General features: G+C 36.7%; 1 protein-coding gene across 2 annotated transcripts in view; it reads right to left on the bottom strand.

Annotated features, from left to right (window-relative positions):
* Window positions 1–23027, bottom strand: part of LOC136866243 (lysoplasmalogenase TMEM86A) — a 484014-nt gene that overhangs the window by 32016 nt on the left and 428971 nt on the right. For both annotated transcript variants that reach the window (XM_067143038.2, XM_067143037.2), the window contains exons 5-6: window positions 8235–8345; window positions 3246–3407 (exon numbers count right to left, since the gene is read on the bottom strand). In XM_067143038.2, coding sequence (XP_066999139.2) covers window positions 3252–3407; window positions 8235–8345 — 267 coding nt within the window. In that variant the 3' untranslated portion in view covers window positions 3246–3251. The remainder of the gene's footprint in view (window positions 1–3245; window positions 3408–8234; window positions 8346–23027) is intronic.

Below are 23027 nucleotides of genomic sequence, written 5' to 3'. Positions count from 1 at the left end.
TTTTTATCACGTCGGAGGTCATCAATGTTACTGCTTATAACTCCTGGTCACTAATTAGTATTTAATGCATTTATTTACTCTACTGTACGTACAAAAATAAGACGTTACAAGCAAAAACACATCTTAATGAATTCTCGATATTGGGTTCCTCCTTTCTATTTTTTTTTTTTTTTTCTGTTATTTCTTTTGTCTCTTGTCTTTCACTGCTACAGTACTATGTAAGTAAGCACTTATTCCACATGCTCAGTAAACATTCTATTGACAAAATTCTTATACTTCATTTTCTTCTCTGTTCTCGCAGATTAGTAGCATCTCCACACTCCACAACTGCACCTATTCAATATCTTATAACGAGATTAGTACCAAGGAAACTAATGACTCACCACAATATTTCGATGTAAATCATCCAACAATCTCGACTGTATGAACGCACAAGATAAACAATTCACATCACTGAACATTCTAGAATGCTTGGTACAAACATACCTGTGAACATATACAATGTTTTACCAACATTAATATAACTCCAAAGTGTACTGATAGAATACTGTGAACATTTTATGTTATAGAATATCATATTTTAATGTACTATGTGTTACTAGTTTTTATCACATCCATATCTTGGAATATTCTAGAATGCTTGGTACAAACATACCCACGAACATATGCAACGATTTACCAACATGAATTAAACTCCGAAGTGTACCTCAAGAATGCTATAAACATTTTAAGTGTAGAAATTGTATTTTAACAAATTATCTGTTACTCACAAACAGTACAACAGAATTTTAAGTAACATATACATGTCATAAAATATCGACGCTTTTTTAAACCAGAGGACACATAATATTATTGTATATTTTAAAAATATCACTCATATCATGTGACATTCTTCATTAGATTTAGTAATGTTTTTAAATTATATGTTAAGTTAACTTTAGATCTCAAGACCAGCTGAGGATGACCTCTGTGAAGGTCGAAACCGGTACTGCATAGTAACAAGACATAATAAAGTATTGATTAGGTGGATGGTACTTATTCTTTGTAATTGTGAATAATTAGAAGATGAGAGTATTCCTGGTCTTCAAAGTGGCACAGGGTAAGATATGGTAGTTCACCAGTCAATGGTATCCTGACAGTTTCAAATGTTATGTTGGCTGTTATCTGAAAATCGAATGTCTGGATTGGATTCCCTTTATCCACTGAAAAGCTATAAAAAGAGAATGACCAATAGCAAGGAAGGTATGACTTCCCTTTGGCTATACGAGCTACTGACTGTACCCACATTCCAATCCTAAAACCCACTTTACATGGGGATGAATATGTCAATAGGAAAAGCTTTTGCAGCATTAATGTTCAGGTTACCTGCAACTCCAACTGGTTATGGGCTAGCTGCATTGCTTATGACCCCAAACGAAAATCATACATTAAGTGTTGAACTCGAGAGTGTGCTGTAATTGAAAGATGCATGTAATGAAATTCATATTCGAACATCCATATTGATGTAATATTCAAGCCAATATTTGAGAAGAGTCCGCCTTTTTCAATACCAGATACTGTACTATCTTTAAAAGAAATACATTTTTCAACTAATTTATATTAAAGGTACATTTTTTATCCCTCACTGGGGCCATCTTCAGCTTATAAAAGATACGTATTCTAAAATACATAACAAATAAGCACTAAAATTATTTTTAAAGTTTGAAATACTGCATATATAAAACACTAATTTCTTTGTACTGCTTTTAACTGCACAGTTCTTGCATAGTACCGGTATGTCTTTTCGCTAATGGTATTTAAGTTTATGAAAAATGGTGTGATACAATACCATTTCAAATTTCTTTAATTAAAATCTTGTCTTGGAAGTTGTTTATTTGTACTTAATATTAGTGTCTTGTTAATTTTTTTGTTTATTGTTGTTATTATCCTACCAAAGGAAACTCCTCTTAACATTGTTTGACTGCTGTGCAGATTTAAAGTTTGAACTTGGAGAATTTGTTCCAAAATATTTATTGAAGAGTTTCCCTGCTGATCCCTTTAGAATGGTGAGCATGCAGAGGTATTACATTTGTACTGCCAGCGACTGACTGTGTCATGTGCACATGCATGTTTTGTTTTGTAGAGAGCCCTTATTTTATGCTCATGTAAATTAATAGACAAATTTAAGTGAAATATCATTAATATATTTACTGACAGTCTTTGTAATTTCATTCCTCTTGGTGGAATATGTTGAAATACAAGCAGTAATGCATGGCGCCAGGAAGATAGAGCAACAAGGCTTTGTCTCTGAGAAAGGAGTGGTGTCCGTTGGCCAATTCTTAGGTGACCTCAGCAGAGTTGCATTTCAGGACCAGGAGAAACCCAGTAAAACAATGTCTAGGATCAATGGTTACCTTTCCGGAGGTCTGGCGAGAGGCTACAAGTAGCGTCAATTAAGATGATTGGTGCAAATATCAGCTGTTAAAATTTTGAAGAAGTCGAAAGAGATGCGTGTGTGAAGCCCAATAGAAAAGTAGCATCATTTCAAGGTAATTGGTTGAAGTATGAATTGTTTAAATTTAATTAATTGGATGTGCACGAATATGATTTTGAGAGGGTTCGAGGGTTTGAGAGAGTACAGACAATAGTCAGCGTCTTCAATTAAAAGTCTATTAAGTAAACTTAGGATGTGGAAACATTTTATTGTTGAGTTTATGGGAAGTGTGCTTCTTAGTGAAGGCCTTTGTAGCCAATCTTCATTTTTCGAGGTGTCGGACCCTTCAATTTTTTCCCTCTGATTAGTATTATTAGAGGATGATTGCCTACTTGTACTTCCTCTTAAAACCACCACCACCACCACCACCACCACTTTCCTTAATGTCCAAGTCTCTGCACCCTGCACCATATAGTGCAATGCTTGAGACACAACTTCGCAGGTCTCTCTCTCAAGTTTTTATTCAATGGTATGCACAGTAATTTTCTCTTACTATTGAAACCTTCCTTCATCATTGCAATACTTTTCTTAATTTCAACTGTACAAAGCATATCTTCACTGATCATACTTCCCAAATACTGAAGTTCTCTACTTGCTCTATATCCTCTCCAGATATAGCCTTAAGAATAGATAGCAGTTTACTTATAATTTTTCAATAAAATATATAGAAGTACAGTTATGTAACCAGTTAAATTTATTTGACTGCTAAGGGCTAACTTCCACATAGACTTAGTTTTTGATTACAGCAGAGATTTTTTGGTTATCTACTCACCTGCTATCAATGTGGAGTATTGAGAGGAATTGCATGTCGAACTTTGGTGCTAGCATGGGCAGAGGCTGCATCAGCCTGTGCTTTGTTGTAACTGGCTTTAGAGTCTACCACACTCAGAGCAATTCCAAGTTGTGCAGCATAGTAAGTCACCATGATGAGAGCCTGCAAATATGTATCCTAGTCAATACTTAGGTGCAAGTTAGAAGTAGAATCAATAATAAAAAAATAGAGTGAAAAAGAATTAACAAGGCAGTGAAATTAACTGACATAGTGGTAGATGTGGCATAATTATTCAACATAGACTACTATTTTTTGAAGGACCTACATGATCAAATGCAACACAAGGACAGCATTATCAATAGCCATATAGAATGTGTGTGTACTCTGTTGTTGTTATAATCAACAAAAACCATTTTTAAATATACCTTCAGAGTGTGAAAAATAAGCCTAGCTTATTTATATGAGGATCGAGTCATAAGTCATGGCAACTATTTTTTTTTCACACGAACAGGAGACAACATGGAAAATCTAAGATATGCATTTCGAAATATAGGGCATGTAATTATGTACAGTGCCTGAAGACAAATTCTGACTTCAGGAGATTTTCGTAGGAAAGTGACAGAACACAGGCCATTGGTAAACATTGTTTTATTATGGTATAGACAGCAAATACACAAGATTATGAACAAAGGACAGGTCTCAACTGGTTTGAAATAATCACCCAAGGTTTCCACTGTGCGTTGCCAGCGGTGGGGCAGGCGTTGAATACCATATGCTGCATGTGTATCGCTAACGTGTGACACCTCTCTCCGAAATGCTATTACGATGTCCTCTTTGTTAGCAAACCGTTGTCCACCTAATGCTTCCTGCAGCTCTGCATGGCATTGGTGTGCATTTCTGCCGCGGAGAACTGCTATTTTAATATACGATCGTTGCTCCTGCTTGTTGACTTCCATTTTGTGATGCTCTCACTCACACACTGAACTTGGGGGCAAGCTTAGACCTACACTGTTGTTTACATACACCATCTAGTGGCATCATACGCAAGTACATACCGTACATGTCCAAATGCATATCTTAGATTTTCCGCGTTGTCTCTTGTTCGCGAGAAAAAAAAATAGTTGCCATGACTTATGACTCGACCTACATATATTACACATTTTTAAATCTAATTGTGCAAATTTTTTGCATAATTATGTGTTGGAATAAAATAGTAATAAGTAGTCTTAATTCTCAACCCGAAGATTGGTTGGCAGTAATTTGTCTCCTCCACTCCTCATTTTTATCTGTTAGTCTCTGCTCCTACACCCCTGTGATATGTCTTTTCTTCTTCTTCCTTTCCTGTCCTATATCATTCCTTCCATTACAAAATACATTTTAACATATATTTGAAGAAATACATGTATTATTGTTGTACAAATTAAGGAAAGAAATGGAGGGTAACCACTTGCCAAAAACTTCAAAGGAATACATTACATAGTTCAAACTTTTCTATATAATCTCTAGATCTCTAGTCCCCTGCTTTTCCTTTTGTTAAGAATGGGTCTGGTGAATTCATAATAGATCCCAGGGAATTACTGGATAGGTGGAAGGAATATTTTGAAAATCTCAATGTAAAAGGAAATCTTTCTGGTGATGTCACAAACAACTAAACTCATGGGGAGGAGGACAGTCACGTTGGTGAAATTACGCTTGAGGAAGTGGAAAGGATGGTAAATAAACTCCACTGTCATAAAGCAGCAGGAATAGATTAAATTAGACCTGACATGGTGAAATATAGTGGGAAGGCAGGGATGAAATGGCTTCATAGAATAATAAGATTAGCATGGAGGTATCTCATTAATCAGTATATGTTATGGACTCTCTACAACATTAAAGGACTTTATATTTTTCTTACCATCTGCCAACCTCACCGCTCTACTGGTGCTACACTTTCATCACCTACATGCTCGCCCTGCTCATCACTGACTGTGCTGCTCCCCTCCGCTCCTGCTTCTCCGCTGCTATGTCACGATTACGTAATCTCCATTCTAGTAACTTCTGGACTCACCCTTCTGCGACTATATAAGCATGCTCCAGCCTCTGATCGGACATTGAGTGTGAATATTTACGAGTAGAGAGAGCAGCTATAATCGCAAGCGGCTGGTCCACTGCGATATTTTAATCAATCATTTTGTAATGCTACTTTAAAATTCGTCATACATCTGGGTGAGCAAAAATTTTTATTTTCAACATCTTTGGTGCTTTCTCTTAAAGACTTAAAGACTTGATGATTCACTACAGCATGCTCTTCAGGCCTTGATTGCAACTAAATCTTGCAGACCAATGTCTCCACTTTTAATTTATTTAATTCATTTAATTCCTATTTAATTTAATTAATTCGGTCGATAATACCATTTAATACCCAAAGTATTATGGACAACTTATCATGGACAAATGTTAGAAGTGTTATCGCATCAAGAACTCTTTGCTTGGCAGCGCAGTGTATCCGCTCACAGTTAACTTTATATGATTAAAGCAGCCTAAAATCCATCCTTCTCCCTCCCTCCTCTGTCTGTCTGTTTTCCCCCGGATCTTCCTTTTTTTCACGGTCTCAATTCCTATCTACTATTTATAAGTTAATTAAATTCCCTTTTCTTTTTTTACCCCTGGTGGGTTTGGTAAAAACTTTGAAGTGTGGCTTTAATTCAGTCTCATAAGTTGTGTTATCACTCCTTTTTCTTAAGCTTTGTGATTTACTTGTTAAAGATTGTGATAGTGTATGGATTATGGATTATAGGTTTGGTGAGACTCATTGGTGTCACTTGCAAATATCTAGTCAAGTTCTATCTGATCTCATTTAATAGTGTTTGGTTTTCCTATTCCAAACTTGAGTAAATTGCATTTTAAAATCTCACTTATTGTACATCGCGTGTTCTTGTTGGAAATCTATGGTAAAATATAATTTTCTCAAATTGATTTACTTTTTTTGAAAGTTTTGCCTGATGTTCCCCTTTTTTTTTTTTTTTTTTTTTTTTTTTTTTTTTTTTTTTTTTTTTTTTTTTTTTTTTTTTTTTTTGCATTCTGTACTCACCACGGACAACCCTCTTGGTTCGTCTGGCAATGCTCCACTGACTCTGCTTACTAAATTTGTTATTCCTAGTGTTTTAGTTTCCTTTTGTTGGTAACTAACAAGATTGAGGATTCGGTATTCGATACATGTCTGCCTGCGGTTTGTCATATTCCCTCCAGTCATGTGAAACCCTGTTGCTCAGGCACTAAGTTACTCAGATATCGGTCGATAATACCATTTAATACCCAAAGTATTATGGACAACATTATTCATTTTTGCCCTTGTTGACATTATTCTATCACTTAGGACACACGTATTATTGTTAGACATAAAATATTACTATGTCCAACATAACCCAAACACCACATATACCAGGCAAGGTGTTCACTGGCATTTTGGAAGGAAGGGTGCAATCAGTAGTTGAGAGTAAGTTGGATGAAAACCAGTGTGGTTTCAGACCATAGAGGGGCTGTCAGGATCAAATTTTTAGTATGCGCCAGGTTATGTTATGTTTATGTTTCATAGATCTAGAGAAGGCATATGACAGAGGACCGAGGGAAAAGATGTTTGTCATACTGGGGAACTATAGGATCAAGGGTAGTTCATTAAAATCAATCAAAGGCATTTATGTTGACAATTGGGCTGCAGTGAGAATTGATAGTAGAATGAGTTCTTGGTTCAAGGTTCTTATAGGATTAAGTCAAGGTTGTAATCTCCACCTAGGTTGTTCATAGTATACATGGATAATCTACAGAAATGTATTAAGTGGCAGGGAGGGATTCAGTTAAGTGACAACACAGTAAACAGTTTGGCCTATGCTCACGACTTGGTTTTAAAGGCAGACTGTGCTGAAAGCCTGCAGTTTATATCTTGGAACTTGAAAATAGGTGCATTAAAGAAACCTATGATATGAAAATCAGCCTTTTCAAAATTAAAGTGATAACAGTAAATAAGAAACCTAAGAAAATTGAATGTCAGATTGGTAATACAAAGCTGGAACAGCTAGATCATTTCAATTATTTAGGATGTGTATTCTTCCAGGATGGTAGTATAGTAAGTGAGACCGAATCAAGGTACAGCAAAGCTAATGCAGTGAGCTTGCAGTTGCGATCAATGGTAATTTGTAAGAAGAAAGTCAGTTCCCGGACAAAACTACCTTTACGTCGGTCTGTTAGACCAACTTTGCTTTACGGGAGTGAAAGCTGGGTGGACTCAGGATATCTTATTCACAAGTTAGAAGTAACAGACATGAGAGTAGTGAGAATGATTACTGGTACAAACAGGTGGGAGCAATGGCAGGAGGGTACATGGAATGATGAGATAAAGGATGAGTTATGAATGAACTCAGTGAATGAAACTCTACGCATAAATTGGCTTCAGTGGTGGGGTCATGTGAGGAGAATGGAGGAGGATAGGCTACCTAGTGAACTCTGTTATGGAGGATAAGAGAAGTAGAGGTAGACCAAGATGGCAATGGTTAAACTCAGTTTCTAATGATTTGAAGATAAGAGGTACGGAACTAAATGAGGCCATAGAACTAGTTACAAACAGAGGATTGTGGCAGCAGTTAGTAAATTCACAGAGGCTTGCAGACTGAATGCTGAAAGGCATAACAATCTATAATGAAGATGTATGTATGTATGTATGTATGTATGTATGTATGTATGTATGTATGTATGTATGTAGGAACGGACTTGGTGGTGTGGAAGTTCTTCACTTTATTATGTACCGTATTCTTATTTGGAAGATCAATGCCAGGAAATCTATGAATGAAATGATAATTTGCATAGTATTACACAATGATTATAATTTCATGTTGGCTTATTTTGTTCAGTTTGTGCAACATGCCTTTTGGACAATTTCTTTAAAACTACAAGATATTTATTGATTGTGAGGGCACAATCCCCTCAACTCCCCCTATGACAGGTGAGACATACCTGAGAGTGAGGGATAGGCTGATGAAAGTGGTGAAATCCAATTAGAGCATCAGAGACTGCAAAAAGGATACCTCCAGCACATGAGCACAACTTTGTCCAGGTCCACAGATCCTGAAACATAAACATGATCAGTATAGACAAAGTGTAAATTACACTGCTTGAATGTGACTGTTGCTTTCTGTGAAAAGGGAGAGGAAGAATTTATCTAACAGATAATATCGATTGATGAAAAACTAAGCAACATAGAAGATTGTTCAAATCCCACTGGCAGGGTTGGATTTACAACTCTTCGGTATTCACTGGCCAAACAAGCCCTGCCGCCCTCTATTATATTTGAAAAAAAGACAAAAACTTCTCTCACTATTATAACCAAGCAGCTGTGATAAGGTGTTGATTAAATTAGTGACAGCCCTAAAAGCATATACAGTTGAACCTTCTTTATACGTAACTCTGTTCTACGTAATTCGTATTTGTATGTAATTTCCTTTAGGTCCCGGCAAAATATAATTTAAAAGCATGTTAATTAAACCTTATTTATACGTAATCCGTTTATACGTAATTCGCTGTTATACGTATTAAGTGCCAGTGAAATATAACTGAGCTTTGCGTAATTGTAATGAGAATGTCCTTTTAAAAAATAAACTACTGTATTTACTAAGTTTCATCTTTGTCGGCGTAGGCAGAAGTAGAGCGATCGGGTTTCGGTGCTGAAACAGAACACAGAGTTTCGCCGAGTGACACTGTTGATCCTTACTTACTGGCACCTTAACAAAGGCGAGTCCGCTTCGCTCCTCCTCTACCTTCGTCATTTTTGACACGCCGCCAAAGATTCAGATACATTATAAACAAAGTGGGCGGTTTCGGTGCGGAAACAAAAGAAAATACAGTAAATTTGTTTGAATATGAGAATTTCTTTCGTGGGAACAAGCGAGAAGTAAAATGTCCACGATGCCAGTATCTGGTGTTTACTGTTGAACAGTAGGCCTACTTTTATCATTCAGTTGCTTTTGATAAGCCATGGAGAACAGAAACAGGAAAAGTTATACGAGAAGTGGACGCTAATCCACACAAAACAAAAACTGAAATCGCTTCAGACTTAGGGATTGCTTATACCATGCTATGTACAGTCATCAGTAAAAGAAACGCTATTTTGGACGAGTTCTTAAAAGTGGGTTCAAAATCAGCAAAGTGCAGCCGTCAGCAAGAAGGAAAGTACGTAGATTTGGAAAAAAACAATGTTCACATGGTTCCAGCAAAAGCGGGCTACAGCTCTACCAATTAGTGGAGACATGCTGAACGCAAAGGTGATAGATTTAGCTAAAATGATGAGTATCACTGCTGCTTTCAAGGCTTCATCAGGATGGCTGCAAGGATTTAAAGATCGTCATGGAAACACAGGGAGAACAATTTGCGGTGACTGAAAATCTGTGGACGACGTCCCGGTGCAACACTCGAAAGAAGAGGTTCTGCCAGGTACCGTAAGCGATTATCAGCCTCCAAACGTCTGCAATTGTGATGAGACCGGCCTATTCTACAATCTCCTTCCTAATAAAACATTAGCTGAAAAAGGTGACTCATGCCATCGAGGGAAGAAAAGTAAAATTCGTGTAACAGTACTTCTCGCCACCAATGCAGATGGATCTGACAAACTTCCTCCACTTGTGATAGCAGAATCAAAGAATCCGAGGTATTTTAAGGGTGCGAAAACAAAACCTTAGGAATATGAATCCAATGGAACAGTGGTTGAAAAAACTGGACATTAACATGAAAAAGAAACAGAAGAAGATCCTTCTTATGGATCGATGTGCAGCACATCCACCTCGAATCGTTCTGGAGAATGTCCGAGTGAATTTTTTCCCTCCTAACTGTACCAGTGTTCTTCAACCGTTTGTTTTGGGCATCACTGCAAATTTCAAAGTACCAGAGGCGCGCGGCTGTGAGGTTGAATTCGAGAGATAGTAGGTTCGAATCCCACTCTCGGCAGCCCTGAATATGGTTTTCCGTGGTTTCCCATTTTCACACCAGGCAAATGCTGGGGCTGTACCTTAATTAAGGCCATGGCCGCTTCCTTCCATCTCCTAGGCCTATCCTATCCCATCGTCGCCATAAGACCTATCTGTGTGGGTGCGACATAAAGCCCCTAGCAAAACAAATTCAAAGTGCATTATAGAAAAATGCTGGTTCAGCATTTAATAACACTGAGTGATGCAGGAAATGAACCTCTCTCTATTAATTTACTACAAGCCATGGACTTTATTTCGGCTGCCTGGAAGCAGGTGTCATCCTCCACAATCAGCAACTGTTTCCGCAAAGCTGGTGTCTTAATAGAAGAGGCTGCCTCTAATGATGATTATGGGGACGAAGTTTTGTCTGGCAATGAGCTAACGCTACCGGAGGGTGTAGAATTTGATACTTTTGTGCATTTCGATGACAGTTTGGCTGTATGTGGAGAACTACCGGATGAAGAGATTATTGCTGATGTATGCCAACAACGCCGCGGTGATGGATCAGCTACAAGCGATAGTCACATTGGAGATGGAGATAACGACTTAAATCTTGACACCTGAACTTAGTGAAGTGTGTAGGCGTTACATTATTGCGAAAAGTTGTAGTGAAAATGCTTTGAATTCATTACTAAGTTTGCTAAAGGAGGTTTATACTCTTAATGCAAGAAAAGTGAAACAAGCTAATCTATCTGATTTCTTTAAGACTGGGCCAAGTTCAAAATGATATTTTCTGTCTTAATGTATTTATTATTTGCAAGGATTTACACATGTAGGTCTATTCCATTGGTTTTTCAGTAAATATGCTTTGTATTGCATAAGTCTGATTTCTAAGTAATTCTGAGTTACAAGTAATTTTTTCTCTTCCCCTTGATATACGTATAAGTCAGGTTCAACTGTAATTTGTGATTGATTGATTGATTGATTGATTGATTGATTGATTGATTGATTGATTGATTGATTGATTGATTGATTGATTGATTGATTGATTGATTGATTTTTTCTTAAAGAAAATCAAATATTATGAATTTGTAAAGAAATTTAATCTCACAGATGGATAGAATGGATTTCGTCCAATAGCACTACTGATGGGGAGAAAATAGCTATCATGTTCCTTCACCATTCACATGACACTGTGACTCCCCTGACCTGTCATTTAGTATCTTTGTCATTTCCCTGCTGTTGCTGAACCCAGGTTATACAATTCTCCATAGTATACCTGCACGCTGTGTGCTTGTGCTGCATACTGGAGAGATTTCGTACTTCCATCTCTGTTGCTCCTGTCCTGATAGTCATGGAAACTTCATTTGGGCCCCACTATGGCTTTTAAAATCTACTCTCATCAGATAAGAACTTACATTTAATAAAAATAATGGAAAGGAACACTCAAGAGACAAATCACGTAAAATATAGAAAAAAAAAATAGGAACACGTTATAAGATAAACACAGGAGAAAAGGAATTCAGCAGGACGATATAAGTAATGGGAAGGAAGAAGCAAGTGACAAATCAAATGATATATTGAAAGATAGGAGCGCAATGCCACGAGACTACATTACAAGAAGTACCGGTTAGCTGATATTTGAGTAAGTAGACTCATGGTTGGAGCTAGGTGGACCATTCCTAAACTTTTCATCTACTTCTGCCAACAGTTTGGCTTAGGCAGAGAACTAATGAAAGAGATTTCGATGATCTTGCCGTAATGTTCCATCACCATGCTATAGAAACACTGATATGGCTCAGTCCCTTGATTGTGAGCTTGACCCGCTAGAACACTTTGAATTTTTGAATTTAGTCTCTCAATTGAAATTATTTTAATGTTTTATTGTGTTACTAGCAGTTACCTGCGGCTTCGCTTGCATGGATTTCGTAATTGGAGAAAAGTGATCGTAACTCGATACCATACTAAGACATTATCTGGAAGTCCTTAAAGTATAAAAATTCACCTAAAAATTGAGTTTCATTTACCCCAGAAAATCCTTGTAAACCACGTTTGTGGTTCACCCACTTTTTCAATTCTTTTCAGCCCCTTAAGTGGATTTTCAAGAACAAAAAAATTGTGTTCCTGTATTTTTAAAGAAGATTTCAAATACCAGTTTTCACATCTGTAACATCTTCAGTTTTTGAGCTATAACTGTACAAGTGAGAAATAGTCTTCACTCAAGGTGAAAAAAAAAATCTTTATTTTTAAAGGAGATTCCAAATATCTATTTCCATGTCTGTGACATCTTCATTTTTTGAGATATAAGTATCCTCATAAAAAATAATTCAACTATTTTTTTCACTTCTTTGTCACCCTCGCTAACTGTCTTTTCTGAACAAAATATGTGTTCCTGTATTTTTAAAGGACTTTCCAAATACCAAGTTTTTGGTCTGTAACATGTTAAGTTTTTGACATATACTGTAGATATATCAGTACTCAATTTAAAAATTCATCTGCTTTCTCAATTCTTTCCAGCCCCTTAAGTGGTTTTTCAAAAACAAAAAATTTGTGTTTCTTTATTTTTAAAGAAGATTCCAAATACCAGTTTTCACATCTGTAACATCTTCAGTTTTTGAGATATAAGTATCCTCATAAAAATAATTCAACTTCTTCTTCACTTCTTTTCAACCCCTCCCCACTTCAGTGGACTTTCCAGAAACAAAAAATATATATATTTCTTTATTTGTAAAGGAGACTCCAAATACCACTTTTTATGTCTGTAACATCTTTAGTTTTTAAGATATCAGTATCCTAATAAAAGTAATTCAACACCCTTTTCAGTCCTTTTTACCCTCCCCCTTTTTGAGTGTTTTCTTCTGAAAAAATAATTACATGTTTCTGGATTTTTAAAAGATTAAAAATACCAATTTTCATGTGTTATGTTTTTGAGATATACTATATACATGCTCATTTTAAACATTCACCCCGTTTTTAAGTTCCCTTAAGTGAATTTTCCAAAAACAAATTATCTGTTTCTTTATTTCCACAGGAGATTCCAAATACCAATTTTCACGTCTGTAACATGTTATGTTTCTGAGATATACTGTACTGTAGATATAAAAAACTAACCCCATGGCACTACAGTCCTGAAGGACCTTGGCCTTTCAAGCGACCACTGCTCAGCCCAAAGGTCTGCAGGTTAAGAGGTGTCATGTGGTCAGCATGACAAATTATCTCGGCCGTTATTCTTGGCTTTCTAGACCAGAGTACTATAGATACGGTCATTTTAAAATTCACTTCCTTTGTCACTCCTGTTCACCCCCAATTAATTGAATTTTCCAAAAACAAAAAAACATGTGTTTCTTTATTTTTAAAGGAGATTCCAAGTACCAATTTTCATGTCTGTAATATCTTCAGTTTTTGAGATAAAAGTATGCTCATAAAAGGTATTTAAACCCTTTTTCACCTTTTTACAACCCCCTTATACATGTTTCTTTATTTTTAAAGGAGATTCCAAATACGAATTTTTATTAATGTAAACTTTAAAGTTTTTGAGAAATAGATATTCTCATTTAAACAATCCACCTCCCTTTTCACCCCCTTAGCAACAGAATATCCAAAAATCCTCTCTTACTGAGCACCTACACTGATATAAATGTATCCTCAAAATTTAATTTCTTTATGTCCAGTAGGTAATAAATTTCATATTATTCCGTATTGAAGATTAATATAAGGTAAAACAAAAGCTAAATGTTTCCACCTATTCAATACTATTTATTGTAACCTTAAAAAAGTTACATACATTTCATAAAACTAGTTTCGGTCTTGCTAGAGACCATCATCAGTCAAAATCAAGTTAAGGCAAGACATGAATTACAGATAAAATTTAAGAAGCAAGCGTGTGTTGTTGAAATTCAGTGCAAGTCAAGTAAAGATTTGGATGTTAAAACACTCATCACTGAAAATAGGAATTAATAGATCAAATAAAGGGTTTGGTTTTTCTGGTATCTCATTAAGGTTGAAATTGGTATTAAAGAATTGATCCAGGTGGATGAAACAAATTTCAAAGACATTGAGCAGAGAGCCCTTATTAACCATTTTTAAGATTTTTATTTTAGATCTTGATCAATATTTGTGAATTTATGGTTTGAGTCCATATATTTTTCCATAGCTGAAAACCTATTATATTTACATGATTTTACATATTCTAAGTACCTCGTGTCAAAGTTTCTACTTGTTTGGCTGATATAAGTAGACGGACAGCTACTACTGTACATTTAAGCTTATAAACACATGATCTATATAATTTATTATTATGATTATTATTAAGTTTGTTTTGTGTAGAATTGATGCATTATTATTGTCTGTTTTAAAAGATATTTGTATATAATGTTTTTTGAAAATGTTAGAAATCTGGTGTACCAGTGGATTATTAACTGTGAAAGTAGAAAATAACGTTTTGCTAGTTTTTTCTTCTTTTGTGAGGGTAGTGGAAAGTCGATGTCTGACTTTATTTATTATTCCTTCAATGAAATGTTTATTATATCCATTGGCCTTGGCCATGTTTCTGTTGGTATTTAATTCATGTATAAGATCTTTCTTTAACATTGGGATATTGAATGCATGATGAACCATGCTGTAGTATGCAGCACGTTTGTGGACTTGTGGATATAAGGAGTCTTGATGAATGGTGTTTATGGTTTGTGTAGGTTTTCTATAAATTTTGTAGCAAAGGGAATTATGGTGTTTTGAGATTGTTAAGTCTAGAAAAATTGATTTAATGTTCAGTTTCTGATTCAAACTTAAACACACTTGATCCATATATCAAATTTATTCTAGAATTAGAAACATGGCCAAGACCAATGGATATAATAAACATTTCATTGAAGGAATAATAAATAAAGTCAGACATTGACTTTCCACTACCTTCACTAAAGAAGAAAAACTAACAAAACCATATTTTCCACTGTCACTTTTAATAATCCAAGATACAGCAGATTTCTAACATTTTCAAAAAACATGATATAAAAATATATTTTATTTATTTTATTTATTTATTTATTTATTTATTTATTTATTTATTTATTTATCAGATACAGCCTATAACAATTGGTATAAACAACAATATTAAGTATCAACAATTTTTTTTTTTGCTAGTTGCTTTACGTCGCACCGACACAGATAGGTCTTATGGCGACGATGGGACAGGAAATGGCTAGGAGTGGGAAGGAAGCGGCCGTGGGCTTAATTAAGGTACAGCCCCAGCATTTGCCTGGTGTGAAAATGGGAAACCACGGAAAACCATTTTCAGGGCTGCCGATAGTGGGGTTCGAACCTACTATCTCCCGAATACTGGATACTGGCCGCAATTAAGCGACTGCAGCTATCGAGCTCGGTAAGTATCAACAATAAAACAGACAATAATAATGCATCAATTCTACACAACACAAACTTATTAAATAATAATAAATTCTATAGATCAGGTGTTTATATTCTTTAATGTAGTAGCTGTCTGTTCACCTACATCGGCCAAACAGCTAGAAACTTTGACACAATGTACTTGGAACATGTAAATTCATGTAAATATAATAGATTTTCACACTGCAAGTAACCTCTGCCTTTGTGGGTGGGGTTAACTTCCGAAAAGTAACCAGGGGAACCTGACCCCTACAGAGCACATCCCCAGGTAGTGGATGGGGGTCCCTACAGTATGTAGGGCTGGTTGAAATACCCAATACATTCTGCGAACCAACAGGTAGCCCAATTCCTGGGGTTTTTAAAATACTGGGACACCTTCTCTCCAGGGGTCATAAATATGGAGGGCCCTTGCCCTGAGTTATGGGTGAAGACCTCAACGGCATCTACGGTAGAGAAGACGGACTTCGGTACAGTGGAGATGGAGGAAGGAGCAAACCTGTAGCGTCTGTACTCCAGAGGAGTGGCTACAAAAGACACCTGACTCCATGTTAGGGGCGGCCTAATTTGAACCTGGCAGAAGGTAATAAAATGCCTTTGGGAGTGGTGAACCCATCGTAAAAACAGCCTATAAAATGAGTGTAAGTAAATCAAGGCCTCGGAAAATGCTAGGGCATTCCCCTGAATTGACGTGCAGTTCTCGGTGCTCTGGGGGAATTGTGAGAAGTGGGCTACCAGACATCACCAGAATCGGTATCATCAATGTCATAACTTTGAATGGCAAGGTAGAAGAACTGATAGAGTACATGGAGAAGAAAGACATAGTGATGATGGGAATGAGTGGGACAAAGTGGAAAGGGAAAGGTAGAAAAAATGGAAGAAAGGGTATAGAATATATTGGAGGGGAGGAAAGATGGTGTTGGTGTTATATTAAGAGAAGACCTAGCGCAATATGTGGACAAAATTGACCAGATAGGTGAAAGGATAATTAAAGTTAGACTTGGACTTGAGAGTGGAAACAAGGATTTTATATAGGTTCAGGGAATGCAGATCATATAGTGGTGGCAGCCAACCTAAGACTTGATAAAATAACGAAGTTAATAGAAAAAAGGAAAAGAAAAATAAAGGGATGGAAGTTAAAAGAGAAATAAATAAGGGAAACATGTCAAGAGGATCTGACTGCAATAATGGTTAAATAAATATGAATAGTTTCTAAAAGTACCCTGGAAAGTTGTATTGAAAACAAAGAGGTTAGAATAATGGGAGACATGAATGCACATGTTGGAACAGACAGACAGGGAAAAGAAGAGATAATTGGCCCCTATAGTTATGGAAACCAAGATGAAGAAGGAGATTTGGTAATAGATTTTTGTAGAAGGAATGGATTAACTGCTGGCAATACATGGTTTAGAAAAAAGAACTCACAAAAAAAAACTAGATATGGTTGAGGAGATAGAAAGACAAAGACAATGATTGATCTTATTCTGGTGGAGAAGGAGAAACGCAGACAACTGGAAGATGTGACAGCAATGCCAAGAGCATATTATGCAGGAGATCATAAAGTGGTGGTAGCCAACTTAAGACTTGATAAAATAACAAAGTTAATAGAAAAAAGGGGAAAAAATAAAGGGATGGAAGTTAGAAGAGAAATAAATAAGGGAAAATTTCAAAAGGATCTGACTGCAATAATGGTTAAATAAATATGTGAAGTGAGGGACACGCCTGGCAGGTGAAACTCAATGTGAAGCACTTCATGGCACATCAGGGTTAGTACAGGGGAAAGGTCCTTGGTTGTCAACCAGGAGATCTGGGGTTCGATAACTGGTATCAGCAATTTTTTTTTTTTTTTCACTGAACTCTGTTACTCTATTGTGTAACTGCACCATGCTAGTCTTTGCATTTCCACTCTGAATGCTTGCAATGAGTATGTAGTTTATTAGCACTGCCGCCTCGAAGGACTATTATAAATGTATAAAAATGCTAGGAGCCATGCACAGCGGGGAATAACTTTACAATATTAAGGATGTTCATGTTAGTTCTGAGGAAGCACACATGCCTATCAAGGTGAGAACCATGTTTCAAGTCCTACTCTACTCATTACATTTTTAAAAACTGTTAGTGTTGCATTAACCAAATACAGGTGTATTTCTATTCATTGCAAAATTTGGCAATGTGTTTTTAATTATGTTTGTCTTGAAAAGGACTGTTTTAGGCATGACTTAATACTGCGCTCAGTATCCATCAGCTCGAGTAACTTGTCAGAGCTGACGTGACATTGACTCAACAAGTATTCCTTGTCAACGGTGATCTCCCATGCATCCAACTTAATGCTCCACAAAGCATCATGTAAATATGAGGGAGGGTGCGGCCAATGTTTCTTTATATGGTGCTTCCACTTTGCCCACACATGTTCATTGGGGTTCAAGTCTGAAGCTCAAGGGACCCAACTGAGCAGTTCAAAGGAGTGCTGCTCAGAAACTAGCCCTGAAAACAACTGCCCACATGGATTGGGGAGCTGTCTTGCACAAACTGTATTACCTCATCTGGATAGCAATCTCTTACACTCGGAACCATAATATTCTGCAGAATGTTCATTGGTCTGATGTGAGATGTGTTCTATCCAATGAAGCACTCCAATCCCACCAGATGATATCCACCCCCAAAACAACACAAATATGCAACCACTGCATGAACACTTGGCTACACATATTTTGTCATATCGAGCTCACCGTGGCCTTCTCATTTGAGGTCATCTTCTAGCTCTCTTTCTAGTGTTCATTAAGGCTCTCTTTGGAATACTCTTGTTTGGGATTTTCATCATGTATCCAAACCACCTTAGTTTTGCTGTCAGTTCTTTTGTGAAATTTACAGTTATCCCTCGTTATATTACCATAGTTTGTTCTGAGTGGAGTTGTCCCAGAAGAAAGCGTGGCGTTAAATCGAGGTCACGTTTTAAAATATTAATTTGAATGACTTATGCTACTTAGTGATACACTGTACGAGGATTTTCTGGAATAGTATTAATTTAACATTTAATTTATCTAGGTATTTTGTATTCATACAATATCATGAATGTTACATGAAAATTTTATATAGTTATCATAAGCAAATTAAAGTACTGTACATTTATTCACATCTGAAAAATGATTTCATTGAAGCATAGAGATATACAGACAGGACTGAAGTTCATAACAGAACAAGGTGGGACACTGCCAAGCTCTTTACTCTCAAATTGCATTGTCCAGGGTTCCAAAGCTATTCTCAAAAACAGTCCATAGTGTTAAGCCATAAGGAAATTCCTATTGCATGCCATTATCATTCATCCAGAGCAGGTACAGTAAATCCCTTGGGTTATGTCACTCGAGATAATAAGCTATTAATGAGGGTTAGTAGCATCCAGCCTGTTCACATTCCTCAAAGCCATGTTCCCATTTGAAGATAAATTCTCTGGGTCCCTGCCAATGATTTTAAATCACCAGCTGGTGATATATTGAGTACACTGTTAACACTGTATGGCACTCTGTACCTGTGCTACCAATGGCAAATGGCAATAGGCGGGGATGGATTATATTGAGGTAGTTACTATGCTACTTTCATCAGGAATATCTGTTCATTGCCCATCGTGGGCAATAACTGAGGGTGACGGAATATTGGAGGCTGACTGTACAAACAACTACTCTTTTCTGTATCTCCTTATTTCATATTCTATCTCATCTGGTCTTTCCTTGTATGATCCTGAGGAACATTTCTCCTGTTTCAATCCTGCTCTTGTTTCTCTCGAGCTGGGTCCATGCTGATGAATCATGAATCAAAATTGGTACAAAACAAGATGAATAGAGGCTTTTCTTTTTTATGTCTGGTATTTTTTTGTTACATATTATCTTTCTCCACCTGTTGCAGTGTCCACCTTTGTAGTGTAATGGTTAGTGCTATTAGCTGCTGTCTTCAGAAGGCTGGGTTCGATTCCCAGTACTGCCAGAAATTTATGACTGGCAGGAGGGCTGGTATGTGGTTAAAATGGGACATGCAGCTCACCTCCATTGGGGGTATGCCTGAAAAGAGCTTCACCACCCCAGGATAAGGACATGAATTTACTTCGCTTACCTGTTGGCAGTGTTTTTCCCATCTGTCTCCTGGCACAGGCCAGAGAGCATCCACCTAAGTCCCAGTCAATATGGAAGCTACTGAGGTATGGGTAATGGCATTCAAAGCATGACTAGTGCATCTGGATGTTATGAAAGGTGCTACTCATAGGGCTGGTCATGCTGCACTCTCTGACTCAGTAAGAAAAGCACTCCTCATCCTGCCTAGCATGCCTCACTATGATGTCAATAAGCCTACCATTGGTTTTTGTGGTGTTATTTGAGGATCCAACTAGCATTCGGGCTGATGACCTACGGACATAATGTCTCTTAACTCACTGGTGCATTTGCTCAATTCTTAAATTTCTTTTTCTTTTCAGACTTTTATCATGTGATATCATGATGACAAGGTATGTAAAACTGTCCACTATTGCTAGAGGTTCATTTCTTATCATCTGTCCCCTGCCTTTCCTCTTTTCCTCTTGTGCCATTAGAATTTATACTTTATGTCAAAAATAGTAACTGAAGTACCAGTAGTAGTGAAATAGAACTTGTTTCAAAGAGCAGGAAGGAAAATATACAGGGTGTATCTAAATTATACTGACAAAAAAATATCAGGGATATCTGTCATACACCCCACATACTCTCTGTTCTCTGAAGCACAGCAGTGGACAGCGATTTGCGCTCTGGCACAGCAAATGCGGCAAGTTTGTCAATCTGAACCGTGTGCACGGAAGTAACAAAGTAACCGCATTTTCTATAAAAGAAAAATTTTCTCTGCTAGTCTGATTGCGTCATCATTCTTTATATAATACGAAGAACATCGCTGATTTTTTTGTCGGTATAATTTAGATACACCATGTACATGTTTATCCTATTATGTGTTCCTATTCATGATCCTGTCTTATTATATGACTTAATTTGTCACTTGTTTGCTCCTTTTTTTTTTCCTTAAACATATATATACTGGAAGGCTGGGAAGCTTAAATTTCAAACTGACCACATATAACTTACATTTTAAATGGAGAATGGTTAACTGTGAAGAAGTGGAAAAAATTGTTAATAATATGAAACCTTCAAACAGCAAGGACCACTATGGTTTTACAAACATTTTAAAATCGCTCATTAGTTCTATATCTATTCCTCTGACAAAGATCATACATTAATATTTTCAAACTGGTTACTTTCCAGAGCAACTAAAAATTTCTACGATAGTTCCAGTGTATAAAACCGGTGATATGTCAGAATGTAGCAGCTATCATTTAGTCTCTGTTGTTCCGATTCTCTCTAAAATATTTGATGATGTGATGCTAGTACAAATTTATGAATACTTTGTGTCTCATAAACTTTTCTCAAAATCTCAGTATGATTTTAAACCAAGGAAATCAATAATAAATGCACTGGATGATGTTATTAGTTATATAATGAGTAATTTGAGGAAGGAAATTATGTTACAATTTCCCTGCATGATATTCTACTTGAAAAATTAGCATACGGTGTCATTACTGGAAATTAACTTAAAATTGTTAGATCATACATATCTGGTCGAATCAGGTATGTGGAGGTAAATGGGGTGTCTTCTACAGAATCTGAGGTGATATATGAGGTGCCTCAGCAGTCTATCCTTGGTCTCTTTCTCTTTCTGGTCATGGTAAGTGACTTAGATGAGAATGAGAATGTACAAACAAATACTGTCCTACATGGAGAAGACTCTACTTTTCTGAGCTCATATAAAAATCTTGATGAATTATTGTTGTCTGAACACAGATTAGAGGAAGCTAAATCATGGTTTGAAATAAATGGATTTCTCCTGAATGAAGGGTAAATTCAAAAACTAATTTTTGACCTAAAAAATATCAAGAGAATGAATTAAAGTATGTTAAACTTCTTGGAATACAGAGTTATAAGGATTGAACTTTCACACTGGAAGTAGCTGCATGGTAGATGTACCTGGATAAGCTACTTGGAGCAGTGAGGGTTCAAACCCTTCTTGAGCCATGCCTTTTTAAATTTTTATTTTGTACTTACCTAGGCATCCTTTATGAAGACTTGACTTTTCTGAAGTCTCAGATATTCTTCTAAGGAAGTTATAATAAATAGACATAATAAATATTGCCACGTAGACACCGACTAGAGACAAATGCACTGTGAATACCACCCACAACATTATGCTGGACTCATTCAGCCAAGTAATAGGTACATACTCTATGCGTAGGGAATGGCTGTAACTATCTGGGTTTAAGGGAGACATGATTCTTTAGCACACTGTGGTGTTTGCTGCAAGGTAAACCTGTCTGCACATTTGAGTTCAGAACTTGTAACATACAAGATCAGTTTCAAAGAGGTAGCCTAGATTATTTCATTAGTACAGAGTTACAAGACCTACTTTTTGTCACATGGAGTGGCTACATGGTACTAATCACAGCCACCATGTGATCTTTTCCAAGGATTCAGAGTTCGAATCTAGTTATGAGCTTTTCAATTATATTTGGCTCAAAATTCATTTTTCACTTTTACAAAGAAAGGAATAATAACATGCGACTTTCATATGCCAAACGGCTACAACAAATGAAGTGCACTGCACTTATTGTCAGCATTGTGACACATCCATTCAACCAACCAACTGTGCACGTTTGACTCAAAGAATGACTAACAGCACATTGTAATGTTTGCAGCAAAGTGCGAACACCTACCGGTACTGTACAGTTAGCGGAAAAGCAAACATTATGTAATGGTACTACTTTATGGGGAAGCAAGGCAGAATTCATGGGAAGCCAGATGCTTCTATCAAGAATGATTTCCTGGATGAAGGCTGCCAACTGCAGATACATTTCGACGTGTTGAAAGGGGGTTGCATTCAATGGGGTCGTTTTGTACATTACCCCCTGTCTGGAAATAATGAAGAAGCTGTTCAAAATCCAATTGCGTGCAACCTGCATACAAGCTCACGGGTCACTGGAAATAAACTGAATATCAGTCATGTATCTGTACTGTGCATATTGTACCACTATAAATTCCACCCCTACCATCAACAACTACACCAGGAACTTCACGGAGATGACTTTCAAAAACAAATAAAATTTTTGCAATGTATATTGCAAAGAGTTGAAGCTGATGCAGATTTATTAACGGACATTCTCTTTAATGACGAATCCAGATTTCACAACAATGGAACTGTTAATCATCACAACTTCGATTACTGGAGCTTTAAAAATCCTCACCAGATAAGGAGAGATCAATTTCAGGTATAATGGGGCATCAACATTTGGCGCGGAATAACAGGTGACAAGATGATTGGACCATATTTCTTCGAAGGAAACATCACGGGAGAACGCCATCTACAGTTTTTTCGTGAAACACCTCCTGTTCTT

This window comes from Anabrus simplex, chromosome 3, assembly GCF_040414725.1.
Source record: "Anabrus simplex isolate iqAnaSimp1 chromosome 3, ASM4041472v1, whole genome shotgun sequence".
Taxonomy (NCBI): Eukaryota; Metazoa; Arthropoda; class Insecta; order Orthoptera; family Tettigoniidae; genus Anabrus; species Anabrus simplex.
This window is presented reverse-complemented; position numbering and strand designations above follow the sequence as displayed.